The 21,263-nt window shown below is 33.4% G+C and overlaps 3 protein-coding genes across 6 annotated transcripts in view; all 3 read left to right on the plus strand.

The window, feature by feature from the left end:
* Nucleotides 1–6,729, plus strand: part of LOC105140972 (TMV resistance protein N-like) — an 11,291-nt gene extending 4,562 nt beyond the window's left edge. Inside the window, exons 2-7 of one of the 2 annotated variants that reach the window (XM_011048021.1) lie at nucleotides 1,093–1,598; nucleotides 3,330–4,431; nucleotides 4,512–4,784; nucleotides 4,881–5,795; nucleotides 5,883–6,426; nucleotides 6,522–6,729. In XM_011048021.1, the coding sequence (XP_011046323.1) occupies nucleotides 1,093–1,598; nucleotides 3,330–4,431; nucleotides 4,512–4,784; nucleotides 4,881–5,795; nucleotides 5,883–6,413 (3,327 nt within the window). In that variant the 3' untranslated portion in view covers nucleotides 6,414–6,426; nucleotides 6,522–6,729. Of the gene's footprint in view, nucleotides 1–999; nucleotides 1,599–3,329; nucleotides 4,432–4,511; nucleotides 4,785–4,880; nucleotides 5,796–5,882 lie in introns of those variants that run through there. The other variant, XM_011048023.1, reaches the window with a different exon arrangement.
* A 2,592-nt stretch (nucleotides 6,730–9,321) lies between these two features.
* On the plus strand, nucleotides 9,322–14,897 carry LOC105140973 (probable LRR receptor-like serine/threonine-protein kinase At5g63710). 2 transcript variants are annotated; one of them, XM_011048024.1, is made up of 11 exons: nucleotides 9,322–9,430; nucleotides 10,915–11,085; nucleotides 11,269–11,398; nucleotides 11,590–11,661; nucleotides 12,291–12,434; nucleotides 12,667–12,732; nucleotides 12,939–13,009; nucleotides 13,098–13,241; nucleotides 13,331–13,672; nucleotides 13,787–14,181; nucleotides 14,352–14,897. In XM_011048024.1, the coding sequence occupies exons 1-11, from the start codon at nucleotides 9,412–9,414 to the stop codon at nucleotides 14,664–14,666; spliced, it is 1,869 nt and encodes a 622-aa protein (XP_011046326.1). In that variant the 5' UTR covers nucleotides 9,322–9,411; the 3' UTR covers nucleotides 14,667–14,897. The 2 variants fall into 2 exon arrangements, with proteins under 2 accessions (XP_011046326.1, XP_011046327.1); XM_011048025.1 differs by lacking the exon at nucleotides 9,322–9,430 and adding an exon at nucleotides 9,484–9,505.
* Nucleotides 14,898–16,787: 1,890 nt separating this feature from the next.
* On the plus strand, nucleotides 16,788–20,365 carry LOC105140974 (uncharacterized protein At1g10890-like). 2 transcript variants are annotated; one of them, XM_011048027.1, is made up of 4 exons: nucleotides 16,788–17,080; nucleotides 17,446–17,676; nucleotides 18,026–18,245; nucleotides 19,858–20,365. In XM_011048027.1, exons 1-4 carry the CDS (start codon nucleotides 16,962–16,964, stop codon nucleotides 20,116–20,118), a joined length of 831 nt encoding a protein of 276 aa, XP_011046329.1. In that variant the 5' UTR covers nucleotides 16,788–16,961; the 3' UTR covers nucleotides 20,119–20,365. The 2 variants fall into 2 exon arrangements, with proteins under 2 accessions (XP_011046329.1, XP_011046328.1); XM_011048026.1 differs by having other exon boundaries at nucleotides 16,789–17,092.
* Nucleotides 20,366–21,263: the final 898 nt, after the last annotated feature.

A 21,263-nucleotide genomic window follows, 5' to 3' on the forward strand; every position in this document is an offset into this window, starting at 1 on the left:
GGTACCTTAACGGTAGCTTCGAATAATATTGCTCCCTAATTATTATATAAGTAATAACTAGAAAGATAGCCTTTAAAGTGGTAAGAGTAAGTGTATCAATAAGTAAATTGAATGGTAAGTTTTCATTGAAAAGTGAAAAAAAAATTGAATCATTAGTTATAATTTATGAGAGAAAAATAAAGATTTTATGTCTGCATTTTGAAGGAAAAAAAAATCAAAATCCTTAAATTTACTATTATATTAATGTCAATTATTTATTTCAATCATTTTTTGTTAATTTGGTTAAATAATTCTTGTGTTCTTTAAATGTGTTCATTTAAAACTTGTATTTTCTAGTTTCCCCAAATAAATTAATAACTAATTTTGATCATGTCTTGATGTTAAATTAAGTTAATATTTTTTAAAGAAACATAAGAAAAACTCTATCTAATTCATACATAAAATCACTTATTTTATTTTAACTTCGAATTTATTAATTTGAATAAAAAATCACATATAAAATAATATTTTAATATTTATAAAAATAAAAATTAATTTTTAGGATGAAAACAATTAAGAAAAGAAAGGACAAATTAAAAAGAATTGAGATAGGTTGCCCTAGGCCTAGGTAGCGGAACACCTCGGTTAGTGAGTTAGCTCATAAATATGTATTTATACCATGGAAATTTGACCAGCACTTAAAAAACATTAATTTGAAGTAAAGAATATAAAATAAAATTTATTTTTTAAAAATAATTTATTTAATTATTATTCTATCTATTGAAGATATAATTACACGCTTTCACATGCATAAATCTTGCCTCCTGCATTAATATTCTCTGGAAAAAAAAAAGGAGACAACTCGTATATATACTCAACTTTTCATTGGTCATCGCGGCACGAGGGAGAATTAATCCTTCAATAACTTTTGCTATCACCAAGCACAGCGGGCATCACAGTACGAAAAAGACCTTTTTCCTATCGCGATAGCTAAAGTCTTTGGCTGTCTCCCTCGGTAATTAAAGTGTCCCTCGCATTAATTTGTGGAGTCATTAATTTTGTACCATTTCTCGTTCTTTCTCTCGCCACCCTAGTTCTCATGTTACAATGACATCTGCGTCTTCATCTGCATCTTCATATTCATCTTCAAAACCGTGGATTTATGATGTGTTTTTGAGTTTTAGAGGCGAGGACACGCGCAAAAATTTCACCGATCATCTCTACTTTGCCTTAAAAGATGCTGGAATCAACACATTCAGAGACGACAATGAGCTCCGAAGGGGTGAGGATATTTCGACGGAGCTATTACAAGCTATCCAAAAGTCTAGGATTTCAGTCATTGTGTTCTCAAGAAATTATGCAAATTCAAGATGGTGTCTTGAGGAACTAGTGAAGATCATGGAGTGTCGGAGAAGCTGTAGGCAACTTGTTTTTCCTATATTCTATGATGTTGATCCATCTGATGTGAGGAAACAAACTGGAAGTTTTGCAGAGGCCTTTGCTAGACATGATGAAAGGTTTGTGCTCCAGACAGACAAGGGCAAGGTGGCGACATGGAGGATGGCTTTGACTGAAGCTGCAAATTTGTCTGGATGGGATTTGAGGAATGTTGCGGATGGGTAAGCACTCATAAAATTAACCATCCTTGCTAATTTAATGGACTTTATAATTTGAATTAATAGTAATTCTTATGTTACCAATGATATCATTAAATGATAAAATTATCGAATTTCAACCATTTAAATTGCTTTTTTTTAGTAATTTTAAAAAAAATAGATAATAGCTTATTTGTCCCTTAAAAAATTAAATAAAAACAAGCCCAGATTTAAGGTCTGGGCTCCTTTTTTCAGATGGCCGAGACATGTTGGTCTATAATGTTCACGCATCTGGCTCTGTTTAGGTTTTTTTTTAAATAAAAATTACTTTAAATAAAAAATAAATTTAATAAAAAATTTATGAAATATAGTTGAGATCATGACTTGTGTCGTAGACTTACCAAGTTAATTTCAAAAATTCAAGTTGATATAATATTTTATTGTTTGAATAATTTTTTACAAAATTATCTCAGATTAAATTAATTAAAAAAAAACATTTGGTTTATTTTTAATTTATCTTTGTAATATATTTTTTTGTGACATTTATTTATTAAAATTTGACTTTTATATAATTGTTATAGTGTGGTTAGATCCTAGAACTTGAATTGATTAAATTTGTTATCATTTTAATTTTTTTAAATAAACTATTTGAAGAATTGTTTTTAAGCATTTTGTTGTTTTTAATTGGTTTTTATGATATATTTTGTGTTAGTTTTTAAATAATTAATTATTTTTTATTTGGTTTTTATAAGATTTATTGGTTTCAATTTATTTTTTATTTAATTTTTTATCATCTTAATTTTTTTTTTAATTCAAACCACATTATTACAGTGGGTATGAGCTACTTGTTGTCGAATAGCTACTAAAGAGTTTCTAAAACATCATTGATAGGCTCCATCTTGCATCTTACCCAATCCAATCGCTTTCTTTGTTTTGAAGTCCTGATAAATACAAAATCCCGGAAAGAACATAGCGAAATCTGAATCTTTGGTAAAAGATTACATATAAAATAATGGCTGTGAAAAATTATACGCAATTGGCACCGGTAATTGGTTAATTAAGTGCAGTGGTTATTAGGGATTTTTTCGATATGCAGCATTTGTCAATGTATAAATCACTTCATTGGCTTGTGAAGAGTGATCGATCTTGAAAATCTAACCTGCACTTTTCAATTTTGAAACCAAGCAATTTGGACCATCAATTGGAGAACGTTGGGATCATTTTTTGGAATCTTGGACCAAGATTCATGTAATGCAAATCCAAGTTGATCTTCTCACATGATTCACAGACAACATCAATGATGATGTTGGCTCAAATCTGTTATATAATTAACCTCTAAAGAGGTATTATCTCAAGTTTTTACTCATAATCTCATAGTGGGTTTTGCTATAAGAACGAGCCTTTCGAATAGAGAGCTGGTATCTAGAGCTTTTTAGTTGTTAGTGACTGAACTACTAGTCGATTTGGTGTACGGATATCATCACTATCCAATTTATTTTAAAAAGATTTCAATAAATAAATAATTTTAATAATTTAGGTAACGATATATACTGATAAGAAGTACATTATCAGTAGATAATCCAGGGTTGAGGAACTAAATGGTGATCTAAGGAATATGAGATGTTTTGCTTGGGGCTGGATTTTCTTCAGGAAAACTACAAATTATAAAATATTTTGGATTATGCTTTACATAATACATTCTAATTGGCTGTTTTATGCTTAAAGTCTCACTATTTTGTTGACAATTATTTGCAGACATGAAGCAAAATTTATAAAGAAAATTGTTGGGGAGATTTTGAGAGAACTGAGTAGCACATACTTGTTCGTAGCCTTCTATCCAGTCGGGATAAATCCTCGTGTGCAACAATTGAACTTTTTGTTAAATGCTGGATCAAGCGAGGTCTGCATTGTGGGAATATATGGAATGGGAGGCATAGGGAAAACAACCATTGCCAAGGCCATGTATAATGAGTTGTTTCATAGTTTTGATGGGAAATGTTTTCTCGCCAATGTTCGAGAAATTTCACAGCAGCCAAATGGTCATGTCAAACTGCAAGAACAACTTCTTTTTGAGATCCTGAAGAAAGACAAGATTAAGATTGGCAATGTTGACAGAGGAATGAATATGATAAAGGAAAGACTTCACAGTAGAAAAGTTCTTGTCATACTCGATGATGTAGATAAATTAGATCAGTTACAAGCGATAGCGGGGAGTCGAGATTGGTTTGGTTCAGGAAGCAGAATCATTGTAACAACAAGAGATAAGCATGTTCTAACAGTTCTTGGAGCTGATCAAGTATACATGGCCAGAGAAATGAATGACATTGAAGCTTTGGAGCTCTTTAGTTGGCATGCCTTTCGAACAAACCATCCCGTCGAAGATTATAAGGTGTTGTCAGAACAAATTGTTGACTACTGTGGAAGATTGCCACTAGCACTTGAAGTAATAGGCTCTTTTCTATTTGGTAGAAGTATAGTTGAATGGAAAAGCGCATTGGAAAAACTGAGAAGAATTCCTGATGATCAAATTCAGAAAAAGCTCCAAATAAGTTTTGATGGCCTGAATGATGACACACAGAAAGATATATTCCTCGATATATCATGTTTCTTTGTTGGGATGGACAAGGAATATGTGTTACCAATTTTAAATGGTTGTGATTTTTTCGCAGACATTGGATTTAGTGTCCTCACTCAGAGGTGCCTCGTATCTGTTAATGAAAAGAACAAGCTAATAATGCATGATTTGCTTCGAGACATGGGGAGAGAAATTGTTCGTGTGCAATCACCGAACAATCCAGGAAGGCGGAGTAGATTATGGATTCGTGAAGAAGTTGCTGACATATTGCGAAGAAACATGGTGAATGCAAACTGTTCATTGTTTAAATTCATGTTTTGAAAAATATCTGATCCTTTCCTCTTGATGTGGTTTATTAACAGGGAACTGAAGCAATCCAAGGGATGGCCATAAACTTGCTGAAAGTGAATGAAATGAAAGTGGATGTAAATGTGTTTTGCAATCTGCAAAACCTAAGGCTGCTCCAGCTCAATCATGTAAAGCTTGGTGGAGGCTGTGAATATCTTTTGAGAAAATTAACCTGGCTCTGTTGGCATGGATTTCCACTCTCGTTCATACCTGATGGCCTCTATGGGGAAAACCTTGTTGCTATAGATATGCGACACAGCAATCTAAGACAGGTTAAGAATTCTAAGGTACGCTAAAACTATCAAATATTTATCTAAACTTTAGTATGCTATCAAACAATAACAATTTCTTTCTAACTCTCGAATCTTTCTTCTTTTCCTCAGTTCCTTTTGAAGTTGAAGTTTCTTAATCTCAGTCATTCTCATTACCTATCTCGTACTCCCGACTTTTCCGGACTTCCACATCTGGAGAAGTTAAAACTCAAAGACTGCAGAAGTTTGGTTGAAGTTCATCATTCTATTGGATACCTTGAAAGACTTGTTTTGGTAAATTTCAAAGATTGCAAGCAACTTATGAGGCTCCCGGATAGCTTCTGGAAGTCGAAGTCTATCGAGATTCTTTACCTCTCAGGCTGCTCAACATTTGATGAATTGCCTGAGGAATTGGGAGATTTGGAATCCTTGACAATTCTCCATGCAGATGACACTGCCATAAGACAAGTACCAAGTACCATAGTCAGATTGAAGAACCTCCAAGATTTATCACTTTGTGGCTGTAAAGGTTCAACTTCTGCAACATTGCCTTCACGTTTGATGTCATGGCTTCTGCCAAGAAAAAGTCCCAATCCAACCAACCTGTTGCCACCTTCTTTTCATGGCTTAGACAGACTCACGTCTTTATCGCTCAGGGATTGCAATTTATCGGATGATTCGCTACCTAGAGATCTTGGGAGATTACCCTCACTAACCAATCTGGAATTGGACCGTAACAGTTTTCAAAGTCTACCAGCTGGCTTGAGTAATCTTTTGAGACTTACAAGTCTAAGATTGGACGATAACACCAGGCTACAAACAATTCCAGCTTTACCTAGAAATTTGGATATCTTGCGCGCTTCGAACTGCACATCATTGGAAAGATTACCAGACATATCAGTAGCTTCACGCTTGCGTTTGTTGTATATTGCTAATTGCTCCAAACTGATTGAGGCTCCAGGACTGGATAAATCAAGGTCCATTACACACATTGACATGGAAGGGTGCAACGATATCTCAAATACTTTAAAAAATAGCATGCACATGGTATAATATTCTTTCTCTGGCTCTCTTGTTAAACATATTTTGCTATGTTCTTAAATATATAAAATAAAAATGGTACTCTTTGTGCAGGGATCCTTTTCTGGTTTGGTACTTCCTGGAAATGAGATTCCTGCCTTGTTCAACTATAAGAATGAGGGTGCTTCAATATTGTTTAAATTACCTGAATTCGACGGCAGGAACTTGAATGGCATGAACGTGTGCATTGTTTGCTCATCTCATTTAGAGAAAGAAGAAACTAAACAAATTAGAATCAAATTGACTAATTATACTAAGGGTTTTACCAAGAAGTTTCGTGCTGTAGCAATTAACTTGGTAAAATCCTGCGAAGATCACCTTTGGCAAGGCCATATATCAAACAATTTTTTCAAACTTGGTAGTGAAGATGAAGTGGAGCTTATTGTAGACTCTCTGAACACAATGACTGTGAAGAAGACTGGAGTATACCTAATATATGAGCAAGATGAGGCAAGGCTTAAAGCTAAGAGAGGTCTTGATAGTGATGATCGGGCAGGATCAAGTTGTGATAACCTACTTCAAGCGAAAAGAATGAGATTTGAGACTTGTCAGCAGAACATTGAGGAAAACATGGATATGGCATAGCTTCAGCCTTCAGGTTTTGGCGTTTTCAATGTTGTCTCTGTTGAAGCTTTAGTTCAAGATGATATTTTATCCATTATGCCTGTGTAATTAAGGGGTTTTGTGATGCAGGAGATTCTAGAAGAGTTGAGCTACCACATACGGAGTTGAAGGTGGTGGACTCCTTTTAACGGGTACATCGGAAACAGTAGTCCAAGTGTTGAGCTACCAAAATTTATGTTTTCGTAAAATTTTCAACCCTATTTTGAACATCCAGTGTTTAATTTAAAATTTTATCTTCAATTATGAGACTTATATAACATCTAGGTTTTTCTCTCAAGTTGTTTAATTCACTTCCTTCATATTTTCTGCTTCCAATCTAATTTTTCTTAGTTCAGGCTGCCCACTTCTATAATATTTTTGTCACGTTATGGAACTAGCTAGTGGTAGAAGAGCTGTTTTTTACGTACATTATGCTCCTCTTTGCGGCCATAAACATTGAAGAATTTCTTGGTGATCTCTGATATTCTTTGCGTTTTATGAATGGTGGTCTATAGGAGGAGATAAACAGTGGTCGCACTCTTTATCTTTTTTGAGTGGTGAATCTTCCATCAAGTTTCGCTTGCAGTGAAAAAAGAAAAAAGAAGTGCTACATATTCAAAGAAAAGAAGTTTTGCATCAAATACCTTTTTTTGAAAATATTTAATTTATCAACACATTGCATGGATTCTACTGATTTTTTTTTAAAATTTGGTTATAAAAGAAAACTATAATTTATAATTATTCTAAATTTATTTTTTTAAATTATAGACATAAAAATTATCATAATATCAAACACACTAATATCATTGTATAATCATATTATTTGTCAATCACCAATTTAGAAGTGTGAATATTTTTGCAATTTAACTTATTTCTATTTGTGGTTAAATTTTATTTTTAAAATGTTTTCCTGCTAAAAAAATGTTAAATTAATTTTGTATATGTTAAAAAAATATTAAATTAATTTTTTTATATGTTTTTAATATAATAATATAATAATAAAAAAATCATTAATTTTTATATATTTTTATTTTTTTTAAAATCATTAATTTTTATATATTTTTATTTAATTTTTTTTAATAAAAGTATTCCACATTACATTAGCAAATCAGTGAAAGTGATTTTTATAAACCAATTTGATTTATAAAAAAAACTTATGGTGATTTTACAAAATTTTGAGGACTGAAATTTTATAATATACCCAAAATCATGAAACTCGTACTTATGTTTGTCTCTTCCCACAAAGCATTAAAATCTCCAAATTAATAAAGTAAATTATCAAATTGTCAATGCACTGTCATTTATCCACATAGAAAACCGAAAGTGGTGGTATAAACTATAAAATTAAAAATGAAACACAAAATGATCATTTATGCTTCATAAAATATAAAAATGAAGACCAATCATGTTGATATATGGACATGAAATGTCCTTTTAACAGCTAAAGTGAAGCCATTACATGTGTTAAAGTAAGACATCACTCAGATAGATAAATACCTATGAAGTGTGCATTGAATGTTTGAAGAGATGAAGATAAAATATAAATGTAAATTCATTTCTGAAACATTTGGGATAATTATCCAATGAGTTTTTATTTTTTAAAAATATATAGAGAAAGCATGTTTTTGAAAATAATATTTATTATTTTTTCATCCTTCAAAAAATCCATTAAATTTGATTTATTTAAAGGTTAATTCAATATTTTAAAAAATTTAATTTCATCACGGGACAGATCAATCATGTTGACATGTGGACACAAAATGTCCAATTAACAAATAAAGTAAAGCCCTTACACGTGCATCACATTGTTAAAGCAAAGACATCCGGAGGAAGGATAGATTCTTCCTCTGACAAAAGTGTGCACCAAGTGTGCTTCTTGTCTCCATGTAACGGAGCACGAATGAAATGTATTGTCCAGTCCCTGCATTGTAAACAAGATTATAACTTAATCCTTCATGTATTAAAAATTGTAACATTTCTCAGTTTTTTCCTGCAATAATTGCAAGCACAGCGTTTGACAAATTAAATTATTGAAGAGGAACTTTGAGAGTGGGATTTTCAAGGAGAAATCAACACTCATAAAAATCCAACTTCATCAACGATCACGAGACTAATTAAATTATTTTTATATAAAAATATAGAAGGTATAGTTATTAATCTAGTAAATTAATCTAAAATGTAATATATTCAACACTTATTTTAGATTGGATTTTGATATGAATTAATTTTAACATTAACTTGATCAGAATCAAGTGATCAGATGGTAATTGATGATAAGTTAACTTGGTTAAATCTGATCTGAATTTGAATTTGATCAAATCAAAATTAAAATTAAAAAGAAATTATATAATTTTAATTATAAAAAAATATTGATTTGAGTTAATTCATTACCTTGCAGATTAACTTTTAATTGGATGAAGTAACAGTTCACGTATAATAACTATGATGAAAAGAATTATGTTAGTTATTTTAAATATAAAGGACTAAGTTAAAACTGTGTTTAAAACCCAGGGACCAAGTAAATAAGTTATTCAATAAAACATGGTTACCTTCAGGCTGGAAGCTTCTCTAAAAACACATACTTGTAGTCTTCTCATGGATATGCATGCCATTGCCACTATGGGCGAAACCAGAAAGCATCTCATGTGGTCTGGATATCTTAGAAGCAACAAAGCCAACAAAAAAGTGTTCGTCATTATCTTTAATGCAATCCAATTGCAAGCAAAAGCAAAGCAAAGTTCAATTAGTGGGATTCTCATTCTCATCCTCCACCAATAATACCACTAGCCCCTCTGATATTCTAAGCTATTGGCCTTTCAAAGAATCCCTTTCTCGCATATCAAAATGCTTTGTGGGTCCAATGCATTAATCATAATTTATTCCTTATGATAATCATAATAATGACTGTGTTCAGCTTCCTCATTTTCTTCTTCTTGTGCCACCACCTTTTTTTATTCATTCATCGTTTGCTGTATTTGTCATGGCTAAAGACAATAGAGGTATGTTTCTTTTCCTTTCTCTGCTTTCTTGATCACACACACACACAAGAGTTTCGTGCGGGAAAGTCATGGAAGGCATGTTCTTAAATGTGAATTTTATTTAACTTGTTACATTAATTTAGTATATTTCTTTCTAGGTTGCTGTCAATTTCAAAGCTTTTCTCTTTTGTTTCTTCAGGCTAGTAGTATATATTTCATTTTTGTGTTTGTCTGTCGTGGGGGGGGTCCCTTGCTGGTTGAATTTGTTAGTGATGCTAAGGGATGGTAGATTCTGTTGATGTTCATTTGGATGAAATGGTTATGAGTTTCAGTAAACAAATCTGCTGTTTTTCACTACTAATGTGAAGTAGGAAGATAGAAGACAGTATATTTTCTTGTTCCAATGACCATTAACCATTTATGGTCCTGCAAAGTTTGTGGGGTGGCAGTAGTGGAAGAAGAATTTGCTTTGTCTCATTAAGGTGTGTGGCGGGTAATAAATGGTTTCAACCTTGTGGAGGATGAGGATAATGGGAACATTTTTCTGTCAGATAGTTTCTTCATGGAATGTGGATAAGCTTAGATTGAACTTCCCACTGCATGTTTAACGAGGTGGTTGAATTTTAAGCTTTTCTGTTTCGGTGTGCTCACCTTTTCCCCTTTTCACAATCTTAGGCAGCATTAGGCTAAGTGACTGAGGTAGAACTAGAAGGTCTCCTAGAGGCTTGATGCAAAGGAAAAAGGTAACCTTGCATATAAAAAAGTTAAAAACCAAAAGTGCATGATCTTAAGAGAAAAAGTTATATTTTGTTGGAGAAGGCATAATGTATACCAGGACTGAGAAATCAGAATAGTGAATGCTTTGGTCTATTACTTTATATGATTGGAGCATCCTGCTGTGGATAAAAATTCTGAAAAAAGTTATAGCTTAGTAGACCTAAAAGTGATGGAATCACCATGGTTTTACAGTTCTTTCTAGTAGCATGTTAATCATTGTTCACACAAGTCACTGATTTTGGAAAGAAAGAAAGAAAAAACAGAAAATCAGTTTGTTTTGGATTTTAAACTCCAGGGAGTGTGAACAGCCTCTGCTTAAACAGTAACATTAGTTGTATTGTTTGGTGCTTTGAACTTACCAAGAAACATCTTTAAGTCCTTAGTTGAAATGGAAGTTGCTAATTGTTCTTAACAAAGGGAGAAGTCAGGCACCAAAATGATGAATGACAGCTCTTTTACTCGAGACAGCATGTTAATATGCTGTAATGATGTAAACATTGGTTTCCTATACTTTATTTGTGCTTCATATGCTTGCCAGAAAAGCTGATATCCTTCTTGCTTCTAACGTATTTGTCATGATTATTACACTTCAATCCTAAGCTAATTTTAGTTTGTTTTAAAGCTCTAACATTTCATTGAGAATTTGATGTACATGTTGGGCTAGATAAGGGTCAAATTTTGATCTTATGATCTGCTCATGTAAACTCATAAAACTTTTTCTTTATTAGGACATCCAAGCGGCGGCAAGCCATCTTCGACTGAATCTTTCTGCTACACCAAATACAGATACATGTTCGGAGTCTTTTCCCTCTGGAATCCTCTGAAACTAGTTATCAACTTTCTTATTCTGCTCAATTTTTTGAAAATCACTATTTCAACCAAGGAACCTGACACTGAAGGTATTTTATCTACGATTTTCATTAATACCGTGTTATCTGTTCACACCAAATGCTGATGTTGGTGGGAAAATATAAGGCTTTGAGATACAGGCTAAAATTTGAAATGTCAAGATAATAGAGTATAGGGTGCTGCTGCCTGTCATTAGTTTCCACTGACAAGTTTAAGCTTTCTCTAATGTTTAGGTAATGCTTTAAGAGATCTTTTGCTCGCACTCAATGATTCAAATAGACAGATAAATTGGGATACAAATTTAGTGAGTCCTTGCTTTAGTTGGACTCATGTCAATTGCAGAAATGGACATGTTGAATCCCTGTAAGTACCTGTATTTGGAGATAAACTTCAGTTTTGCCTATTTTAGCAACACACTTCAGATATGAAGAGGGATGGCCGCGGGATTTTTACTTGCTGGAGTGCTGCATTTTTATTCGATACTTCCTTAATTGATAGTGGTTTCCTGGGTTAATTTTGCAGTTCATATACTCTCTAAATGTTCTAATTTGCAGGAACCTGAATTCACTTGGATTTTCGGGAACTCTTTCACCTGCAATTACGAAACTGAAGTTTCTGGTTGCCCTGTAAGTTTCTGGCTAGCTTGGAAGTCACATGGATTTTCAGTATGTATTTGCATGAGCATTCGTCTATTTATCAATTTAGACAGTCTGCAAACGCAAATCTGAACCCAAGTATTTCTAGAATGAAATGATATCCTGATCCAATATTCTCATTTCATGTCGAAATACTGATGGCAATAATTTACTCCATTTTTCAGAATATAAGATCCACCATCAACCAAACCTAGCACATTCTCTGTTTTAGCATGTATAGAAAGTTTTGGGACTAAAATTGATGCAATTGAAGATAGAGGATGAATTTGAAATTGATGCTAATTTGGGAGAACAATCAGTTACAGAATGAGAAGAAGGTACTTGGTATGGAGGGGAGCCGTCTCCTATCCTTTCTATTTTGAAATGACAATAATTCATTTAAAAATTTTCATTAAAAACATCTTTATTTTTATATTTCTTTTCCAATCTATCTAATCAAACATATTTTTGTCATTTCTGTATTATTATTACTTCTTCTTTCTTTTTTTCTTTTTGTCTTGGAACACTAACCAAACATAACCATGTACTTTTATGGTTCCATGATGTATGATGGTGCTGAATTATGCCCATGTTCATAAAACCTAAAATTCTCCATGCAGGGAATTACAGAACAATAGTCTGTCAGGGCCCTTACCTGATTATCTTGGCAACATGGTGCATCTACAAAATCTAAATCTTGCCAGCAATAAATTCAGTGGCTCTATACCTACCACTTGGGGTCAGCTATCCAATTTGAAAAATTTGTAAGGATTCCTTTAACGCCTCCTGAAGAGTCATATTTCCTTGTCTTGTTCTTATATGCACGAAGCAGCAGCGTATCGTTTTTGTTATGAAAGTTTCTTAGAACATGGCTTTGTTTTAAATTTCAGTCATTTTACTGGTTCTACAAGGCTTTTCGGCAGTCTTGCTCTTGCAAAGATCATAATTCTGCTGTTGACCATGTTCATATTACTTACGATACCTTTTCTTTGACAGGGATCTCTCATCTAACAATTTAACTGGAAGAATACCCGGGAAACTCTTTTCTGTTGCAATGTTCAAGTAAATTTCAGAATTTTCAACTCTTCCAACTTTTGTTTGGTTTTTATCCTTCAACGATATCTTTTCATCTTCTATTTCGTAACTTGGTCGAGTGAAATATCCAAACAGTTTATATCTTAATTTATTCAATCCTTTTATCTGTTTTAATGTTAGGCACATTATTATCAAGCTTGTTTGCTTGTCATTAACTGTTATTTGTTTTTCAGTTTTACAGCAACTCATCTTGCTTGTGGCCTGAGCTTGGAAGAACCTTGCATCTCGGGGTCTCCCCTTCAAGGTTAGTTTCTTTAAGACACTGCATGTTGTCACTATTCTTTTCTTAGACATTAATCTTCAGATGGAGCTTAAACACGAGAGCTTTGCAGTTTCAACCAGCAAGTCAAGACTCAAAGTAATTGCAACTTCTGCCAGCTGTGGTGCTTTCATTCTTCTGATACTCGTGGCTGTTCTGGCATACCGATATCATCAATTTCACAAAGAGAAAAATGATATCTTTGTTGATGTTGCTGGTAATTTTTTTTTTCCTCTTGTAGTTGAATTCGTTTCAATGTTGCTGTTGATTGAAGGTACATAAACTCCAGCTTTTACATGACTTTAGGTGAAGACGACAGCAAAATTTCATTTGGGCAGCTTCGGAGATTTTCTTGGCGTGAGCTTCAACTTGCAACAGACAATTTCAGTGAAAGCAACATAATTGGTCAAGGAGGGTTTGGAAAAGTTTACAAAGGTATCCTCTCAGACAACATGAAGGTTGCTGTGAAACGACTTGCGGATTATTACAGTCCTGGCGGAGATGCTGCATTTCAGAGAGAAGTTCAACTTATCAGTGTTGCTGTTCATAAGAATCTTCTAAGGTTGGTTGGATTCTGTACAACTTCATCTGAGAGAATCCTGGTCTATCCATACATGCAAAATCTTAGCGTTGCATACCGCTTGAGAGGTATTTCTTTGAATACTACCATGTCTCAATCCATCTTTGAGATTTTCATGTTATAAATAGAAACTTTTTCTTCTTCGAAATCGCTTCATGACAGTGACATATGTTACATTATAGAATTAAAGCCTGGTGAGAAAGGCTTGGACTGGCCAACAAGGAAAAAAATTGTCTTTGGTACAGCGCACGGATTGGAGTATCTACATGAGCATTGTGATCCTAAGATTATACATCGCGATCTAAAGGCTGCGAACATCCTGTTAGATGACAATTTTGAAGCCGTTCTAGGAGATTTCGGGCTAGCAAAACTAGTTGACACGAAATTCACTCATTTTACTACTCAGGTGCGTGGTACCATGGGTCACATCGCCCCAGAATACCTATCTACTGGAAAATCATCAGAAAAGACAGATGTGTTCGGATATGGCATTACACTTCTTGAACTGGTAACCGGTCAGCGTGCAATAGACCTTTCTCGTCTCGAGGAGGAAGAGGAAGTTCTTCTGCTTGACCATGTAAGACTTCTAGAACTTCCTGGCCCATTACAGAATTTATACTAGATATATCTGTATATCAAAATTCCTGCTCGCAGAGTGTTCTAGTGTTATTTTTGGCTTATATGCATCATTCTACACATTCCTGCGTGCTTCTGTTATGCTTAAAATGATGGAAAAATGACGTGCAGATCAAGAAGTTGTTGAGGGAAAACAGGCTTGATGACATCGTGGATGGAAATTTGAAAACTTACGACCGCAAAGAAGTCGAGAGTATAGTCCAGGTTGCATTGCTATGCACGCATAGCTCACCTGAAGGCCGCCCCAAAATGACGGAAGTGGTGAAAATGCTGCGAGGCGTAGGCCTGGCCGAGAGATGGGCAAAGTGGGAGCAGCTCGAGGATGCTATGAACCAAGACTTGGCAGTGCTCATGTCTCAACAATATATCTGGGCCGAAGATTCAAGCGTTGACCAAGAAGCTATACAATTGTCCAGGGCAAGATAGAGCTTCTCCAACATGCATGGAATCAATTTTGAGATAGACTTGTCAAACTAATGCATGGTTACTATATTTTATGCTATAGATTTTTGTACATAAGCAAGAAAATTACTTGAAAAATATACTATACCATGTGGCTGGCATACAGAAAATGCCAGTTCCATCTTCTATGTTTGTACCTGTTACAATTGCATGAGGATATATGGTATATATGGTTTGGGAATGGTCTGCCTCTGAGATTTCTCTTCAGGAAATTATCTACCTTTTGGGCCTTTCACCTCTTCCATGTCCAAAGAAGAAAGGATTGGATGCACTTGGGGTATAACTCATTGATCAAGTGGAAGGTTTGCTTTATAATTATATCAAGTTTAATTTTTTTTATGCATTAATTTATTATCTTCGTGGTGTCTTTTTTGTTTATTAGACTTGTAAGATATTTAGTAGATTTGAAAATTAGTTGTGATGTGTGTAAGTTATCTCGAACACCCCGAATTATATATATATAAAAAGAATTGAAAACAAGACTCTATTGTTTGAATATTGTTGATTAAATTTTTTTATGTTGATAGATTTATAAAAAAAATGATTTTCCATAATATCATTTAAAAAAACATGATCAAAGTAACATGCAGACGCGCTATTTATTTATTTATTTTTAATTTAGATATTAACATCAACCATATCCTCAAACCAACTTTCACATGTGAAAACTAATGTATTAATTAATTTTCTTGTAATCTTTTTTTGGAATTTGTACTCAATGTAATCTAGCAGTGAAATTAAAGTAGGGATGAATAAATCTATTGAATTATCTAGAATATTTATAAAAAATTTATCTAAAATTAATTAAATTAAATGATTTTTTTTAATTTTTTTAAATAATTATAGTTAAAAATTAAAAACAAAATGGGCTTTGTTTCGTCAACTAAAAACTTTTGATTTTAAAAAACATAAAACTAAATCAAACCAAATCAATTGATTTGATTTTTTATTTAATTAGTTTCAATTTATTTTAAAAAAAATTAATTTAATTAAACTTTTATCCTAACTAATTCATTTAACTCGATACTGGTTTGTAAGTTTAATGTTATGATACATAATAATTTTTTAAAATATTTTTAATTAAAAATATAGTGTGTGTATATATATATATATATATATATATATAATAAAATCACAAAAAAAACACCTAAAAAACCAATTCAAATCTTTTTTAAACTAAAAATATGCTATAATAATATAAAGAAAAACACTCAATTTAACCATCATTATACAAGTGGTGGTGGTATAGAACATCTTGAATGAGAGAGCTAAATAAAAAGTTAAATATTAAAAATTATATTTTTAACTTTTATTTTTTTATTGTTTTGCTCCATGAGGCAAATAGATAATTATTTTAGTTATTTTTCATGTAAAGAGCCATTTCTATATTTTTTTATAGAAATGTCAAAAACAAATAACTGTTTGCCAATAATTGTTGGCTAACAACTTATTTTTTCATTTTAAAGCATGAGGCAAACAATATTTCAATATATATTCATGTAAAGAGCCATTTCTATATTTTTCTGTAGAAATGACAAAAACAAATAACTGTTTGTCAATAATTATTGGCTAACAACTTATTTTTTTATTTTAAAGCATGAGGCAAACAATATTTTAATATATAAGTGTTCATATGACTTAATTTTTTTATATTCTTATTTATAGTATTTACGTGAAAGTCTATTGTTATTATTAATTTTGAATTATTATTGTTTAATTTTCAATTGTTATTATCTGATTTTAAATTATTACTGTTCAATTTCTAATTGTTCCTGTATGAACACTCATTAAATTTTTAATTATATTTAAAGTTTTAAAACATAAAATATATCTAAATTAGTTATATAATTATATTAAAATTAATTTAACATAAAAAATATTAAAATATAATTGATTTTTCTAAATAATTTTTTAGCATTAAAATACATATAATTAAAAAAACTATATTTATATTATTCAAAAAATTATTTTTTTATTTGACTTTTTAATATATCATTTTCCATTTCATAGCAGTGGATTCAAAGCCAGCGTGACTACAATTTAAGGTACTTCAAGTTAGAGCAATATATCTTTTCAGTTCCTCAAGTTTGAACCATAACAATATGCTTCATAACAAAAGAGAAAATTTAGATAGGCAAGTGGACTGGACTAATTGATACGGCAACTAAAGCCAACTAGGCACAATGAAAACATTGTCAGTAGATTTCTTACAAAGGCAAGTAAGCTTTATGACCGGTATAATTACCTTAAGGTAGATAGATGGCTAGAAGCATATCTCGCTCGCCGTCGCACCGGCGGAGGCGCTCACCGTCGCCGGCAGACCACCCCCAAAGAAGAAGAAGCAGAAGGGCTGACCGCATCCGCTCTTCTTATTCCAGGTCTCACTCAAGGTCACATACTCTTTGCATCAATAGCTATGACACTTTAGTTCTTTGTTTTCCTGTTCTTAAAAATTCAGTCTTGTAATCTGGTTTAGTAAATTATGGAATTGATTTGATAATCCAACTTGTGGGTCTTTTTTAACTCTCAAAAGGGTCTTCTGTGATGTTGTAAAGTTGTGATTTTTAGTCATTTTTATTCAATCTTGTAGTAGCTCTGTTTTTTTTTTTTTGTCCTTAGATGCAAACTTACGGTCCAATTTGGGGCAATATGGAGGTGAAATGATGATCCCATTGGTGGGTTTTTGATTACTTTCAAAAGGATGTGTTGTGATGTTGTAAAGTTGTAAATATTTTGAGTGCAGGAGGAAAAGTGATTCTGATTCTCCACCCCCTCGGCGCCATCAGAGAAGTCGTTCACCGAGTTACAGGAGGCGTAAAAGTCGGTCTCCTACACCTTCTAGGCGACGCAGAAGACATAGAAGTAGAAGTAGGACTGAATCATTGTCTCCATTGTCTAGGTCAAGAAGTACAAGTATTGCTTCTACCAAAATTGCTGTTGAGAAATTAAAGAAAGAGGAGGAAGAGAAGAAGAGGTAAATATTTTATGCATGTTTCCACCAACGTCTTATTATTATTGCTAGCATAATTTCTTCAATTTTTAGCCATGGTGATTTATCTCCATTTGGTTTTTGCCGGTTCTCAACGGGTAGTTCATCTGTAGTTGTGACAAGTGACAGGTTGGCTTCTATGGGGGTTTTTGAACTAATAAGCTACCACTTATCCTGACATGCATTGTTTGATGAACAATTATTTCCCTGTTTATTTGTACTTCCACATCAGTGTTCGCTTGTCATCAATGTAATCTCAAAGTGGAAATCTGCAGTTTACTTAGGAGAGCTTTTGCATGCTTAATGAAATTACTCTTACTGTGATTGTTATCAGGCGGCAACTAGAGGCGGAGCTAAACCTATTAGAGGAAGAGACTACTAGGAGACTGGAGGAATCCATTCGGAAAAATGTGGAAGAGAAATTAAATTCTGAGGAAGTCCAGTCAGAAATAGAGAGGCGGATAGAAGAAGGTCAGAAGAAATTGTTTGATGATGTTGTAGCTCAACTGCTCAAGGAAAAGGAAGCTGCTCTTGTTGAGGAAAGAAGGAAAGAAGTAAGAATCTTGAACTCCCACTAGTTACTGGTCTCTTATTGTAGGGGGCTTGAATATAAAAAAATTATCTGCGATAATGTATTGGTTACGAGCTTCTACCTGCCAACTGTCTTTTGGGTACTTAATTCGTAGTCATAAAAAATTGGGACCTTAACATGTAAAATAATTAAAGGAAGTGGACCTATTTATATAGTTACCATTCTTTTTAACATCTATTTTTAGATTGCAAGGAGTTTTTGAAAGGGAAAAAAATTGTGGCATTGAGACTTGTGATTTGAAGCTAGCTTGTTAATACTAAGACTTCTATTCTTCTTGTAGTAGTGGGAATAGATTGTTGAGTCTTGTACATGTATTGCATGCTTTATCACCATGTTTAAAAATCATAATGAGTTTCAAGGCTTTAGTTGGGATTTCCACTTTTAAGATATCTTGAGAAGTTACTTGAATTACCAGTCATTGTATCTTTCTTCATCAATATTGTGACCGTCAGGAATGTTGATTGTTTCTGTTGGCGCTTGTCATTGCCAAAGTCAATATATTTGTCCCTTATGTGGCATAAGTAATCTTTAGCTGTCTGTGTGAAGCCCCTGGATAATAGAGAACTAACCAAATTCCCGGCATTCAACTGTTGTTTTCTAACATTTATCATCATACTATGCGCACAAAAATGACTTGGGTTTGCAGTGATATAGATATTGGAATGTAAATCACTTGTGGCAACTGTCCACAGAGCACCTTAGGGCTGGGATGGAACTGAGGCAATGAGTAATAGGGGCTTTGGTCAGTTATACTATTCAAACACAAAAGACTTGGTTTGTTGTGTCATCATACTTTGATGAAACTAAGGTTGGGTCGGAACTGAGACTTTGAGTAATAGGAGGTTATTACAGTGGGCAAGACTGATCAGGAGGAGGCAGGTGCTTTGTTAAATTTTTCTTATTTCCTCACCCAGCATGTAGAGCTTGTAGTTTTCTCTTTTATTCCGTAAATTTAGGAATTCACTTCTTTCTAAAGGAGATAAATGTCGAAGACTATTCAGCAAAATCATGGGTGAGTGAAGTCTCAGCATAGAAGAGCCTCAAAGTACAGCAAAGCCTGGTAGTTTTCAAACATGAAACTAGAGAGGATAGCTGTAAGAGCAAAGATTGTTTGGGGTGGACATCCTTTGGGAATAGATACATTTCTATATTTACTCATATCATTACAGGTACAAAGCCAGAAGCCAACATTTTTACCAGTTGAACTGTGCACCTAGATAGTTATTTGAATTGGTCCCTACTAAAAAGTTTCCCCTACCTCTGACTGTGCGGAATCACTTCTTCTCTTCTGCCCTCTGAGATGATCCATCTCAGATATGGATTTATCTGCTCTATCTGTCATATTTAAGGGGACTGCATCATAGTTAATTGTTTCAATTCATATCAGTTCCTTTTTCATCTGTGCCAAACAGTGTCCCATCTGATATGGAATTTGCTAACAATTGAAAGTTAATTGCTAAATGCATATTAATAAGCTAGAAGTATCAGATATTTGTCACTCTCTGAAACCAGTTCATTAGATGTTTCTGTGATTTTGGCCTCATGCACATTTTGATGTAAATATGACCACTCAGGCACAAGCTCGAAAAGAAAGAGAAGAGCTGGATAAGATGCTGGAAGAGAATAGGAGGAGAGTGGAAGAAGCACAGAGAAGAGAAGCCTTGGAGCAACAAAGGAAAGATGAGGAACGATTTTGTGAGCTAGAGCTGATTAAAAGACAAAAGGAAGAGGTTGCTTGGAGGAAAAAGCTGGAAGTGGAAGAAGATCATACAAATCAGATGAAACTGTCCGGTAAGAATAAATCTCGACAGAGTCGACCTTTTGGAATTGGTTGATGACATCAATTCAATGCCTGTATGTTGTATCCATGCAAGTACGAAGTAATGACTGAGCTTTTACAATAGAATTGTAAGTAGCAAGATTTTTGAATTTTTGTCAATCACACTAATATGCATTTCTCAAGGATTCACTTGTTGCTTCCACGCATTTTCATATGGTGCTGAAAATTACTACTCTCTCCCTAATATTTAACCGCAAATGCTCTAGATTATCTCTGAACACTTAAATTATTGTTTTGGTTCATCCGATTGTCTTACATATTTCGGCTAAAATTTCTCTTTTCCCATCTTTCTATGAATTTTAATGTCTTGACTGAAACTTATCATTCCATAGAAAAAGGATGTAGGAACTGTAGGGCTGTCTTTCTCATCTGAAGATTTGCTTTTGTTGTGTTCGCATCATCATATAAAATGTCATGAGTTCTTTGCACCTTAGACAGCCTTCAAACATCAAATTTCTTCATATTCAAGCTTCTATATTTCTTGACTAAAGTTATGCGATGTTAAAAGCTGTAAAGCATATCACGTATTAGAAACTTTGTTTCAAAATGTTTCTTTTCCTTCTGGGTCAGCAATTCTCTTTACAGTCCACATGGAGAGTGACGGAATGAGGATCGAGTATGAGGTATCTTCACTCAAGTTCCTACCTTTGGGCCCTACCTCAAATGTTTCATCCTTTAAGGGATTGGTGAAGGGAGAAAAGCTTAGAACACCTTTTACTGACAGGAAATCCTACTGAGAAAAAACAAAAACTTGCATAGAGTAATAGCAGTTCTGCTGAAATTTGAGTCAAGAATACATGAAATCAAGTAATAGCATTATTCATGAAATCAAGAACAGAATGCTATTGATCCTGAAATATCTATCATGAAAGAGTTTTTTGAATCATTCTTACCATTCAATGATTGGTGTATTTTGGGACCAATCAGTGGAGTCCATTCCATCAAAGGTTGATATTATTCGAGAAAACTAATTTCGAATATATACTTCTAGATGTATGATGTGCTTATTACCCTTTCCATTCAACACTTGAGTTTGCTTGCTTTCTTCCCACGTAAGCTCCACGGCAGGTTTGGGGATGAGATCAAGAAAGTGATGTTTTCTCTTCATTGATGGATAATTTCTTGGGATTTTTTCTCAGA

This window comes from Populus euphratica, unplaced genomic scaffold, assembly GCF_000495115.2.
Source record: "Populus euphratica unplaced genomic scaffold, PopEup_1.0 scaffold318.1, whole genome shotgun sequence".
Taxonomy (NCBI): Eukaryota; Viridiplantae; Streptophyta; class Magnoliopsida; order Malpighiales; family Salicaceae; genus Populus; species Populus euphratica.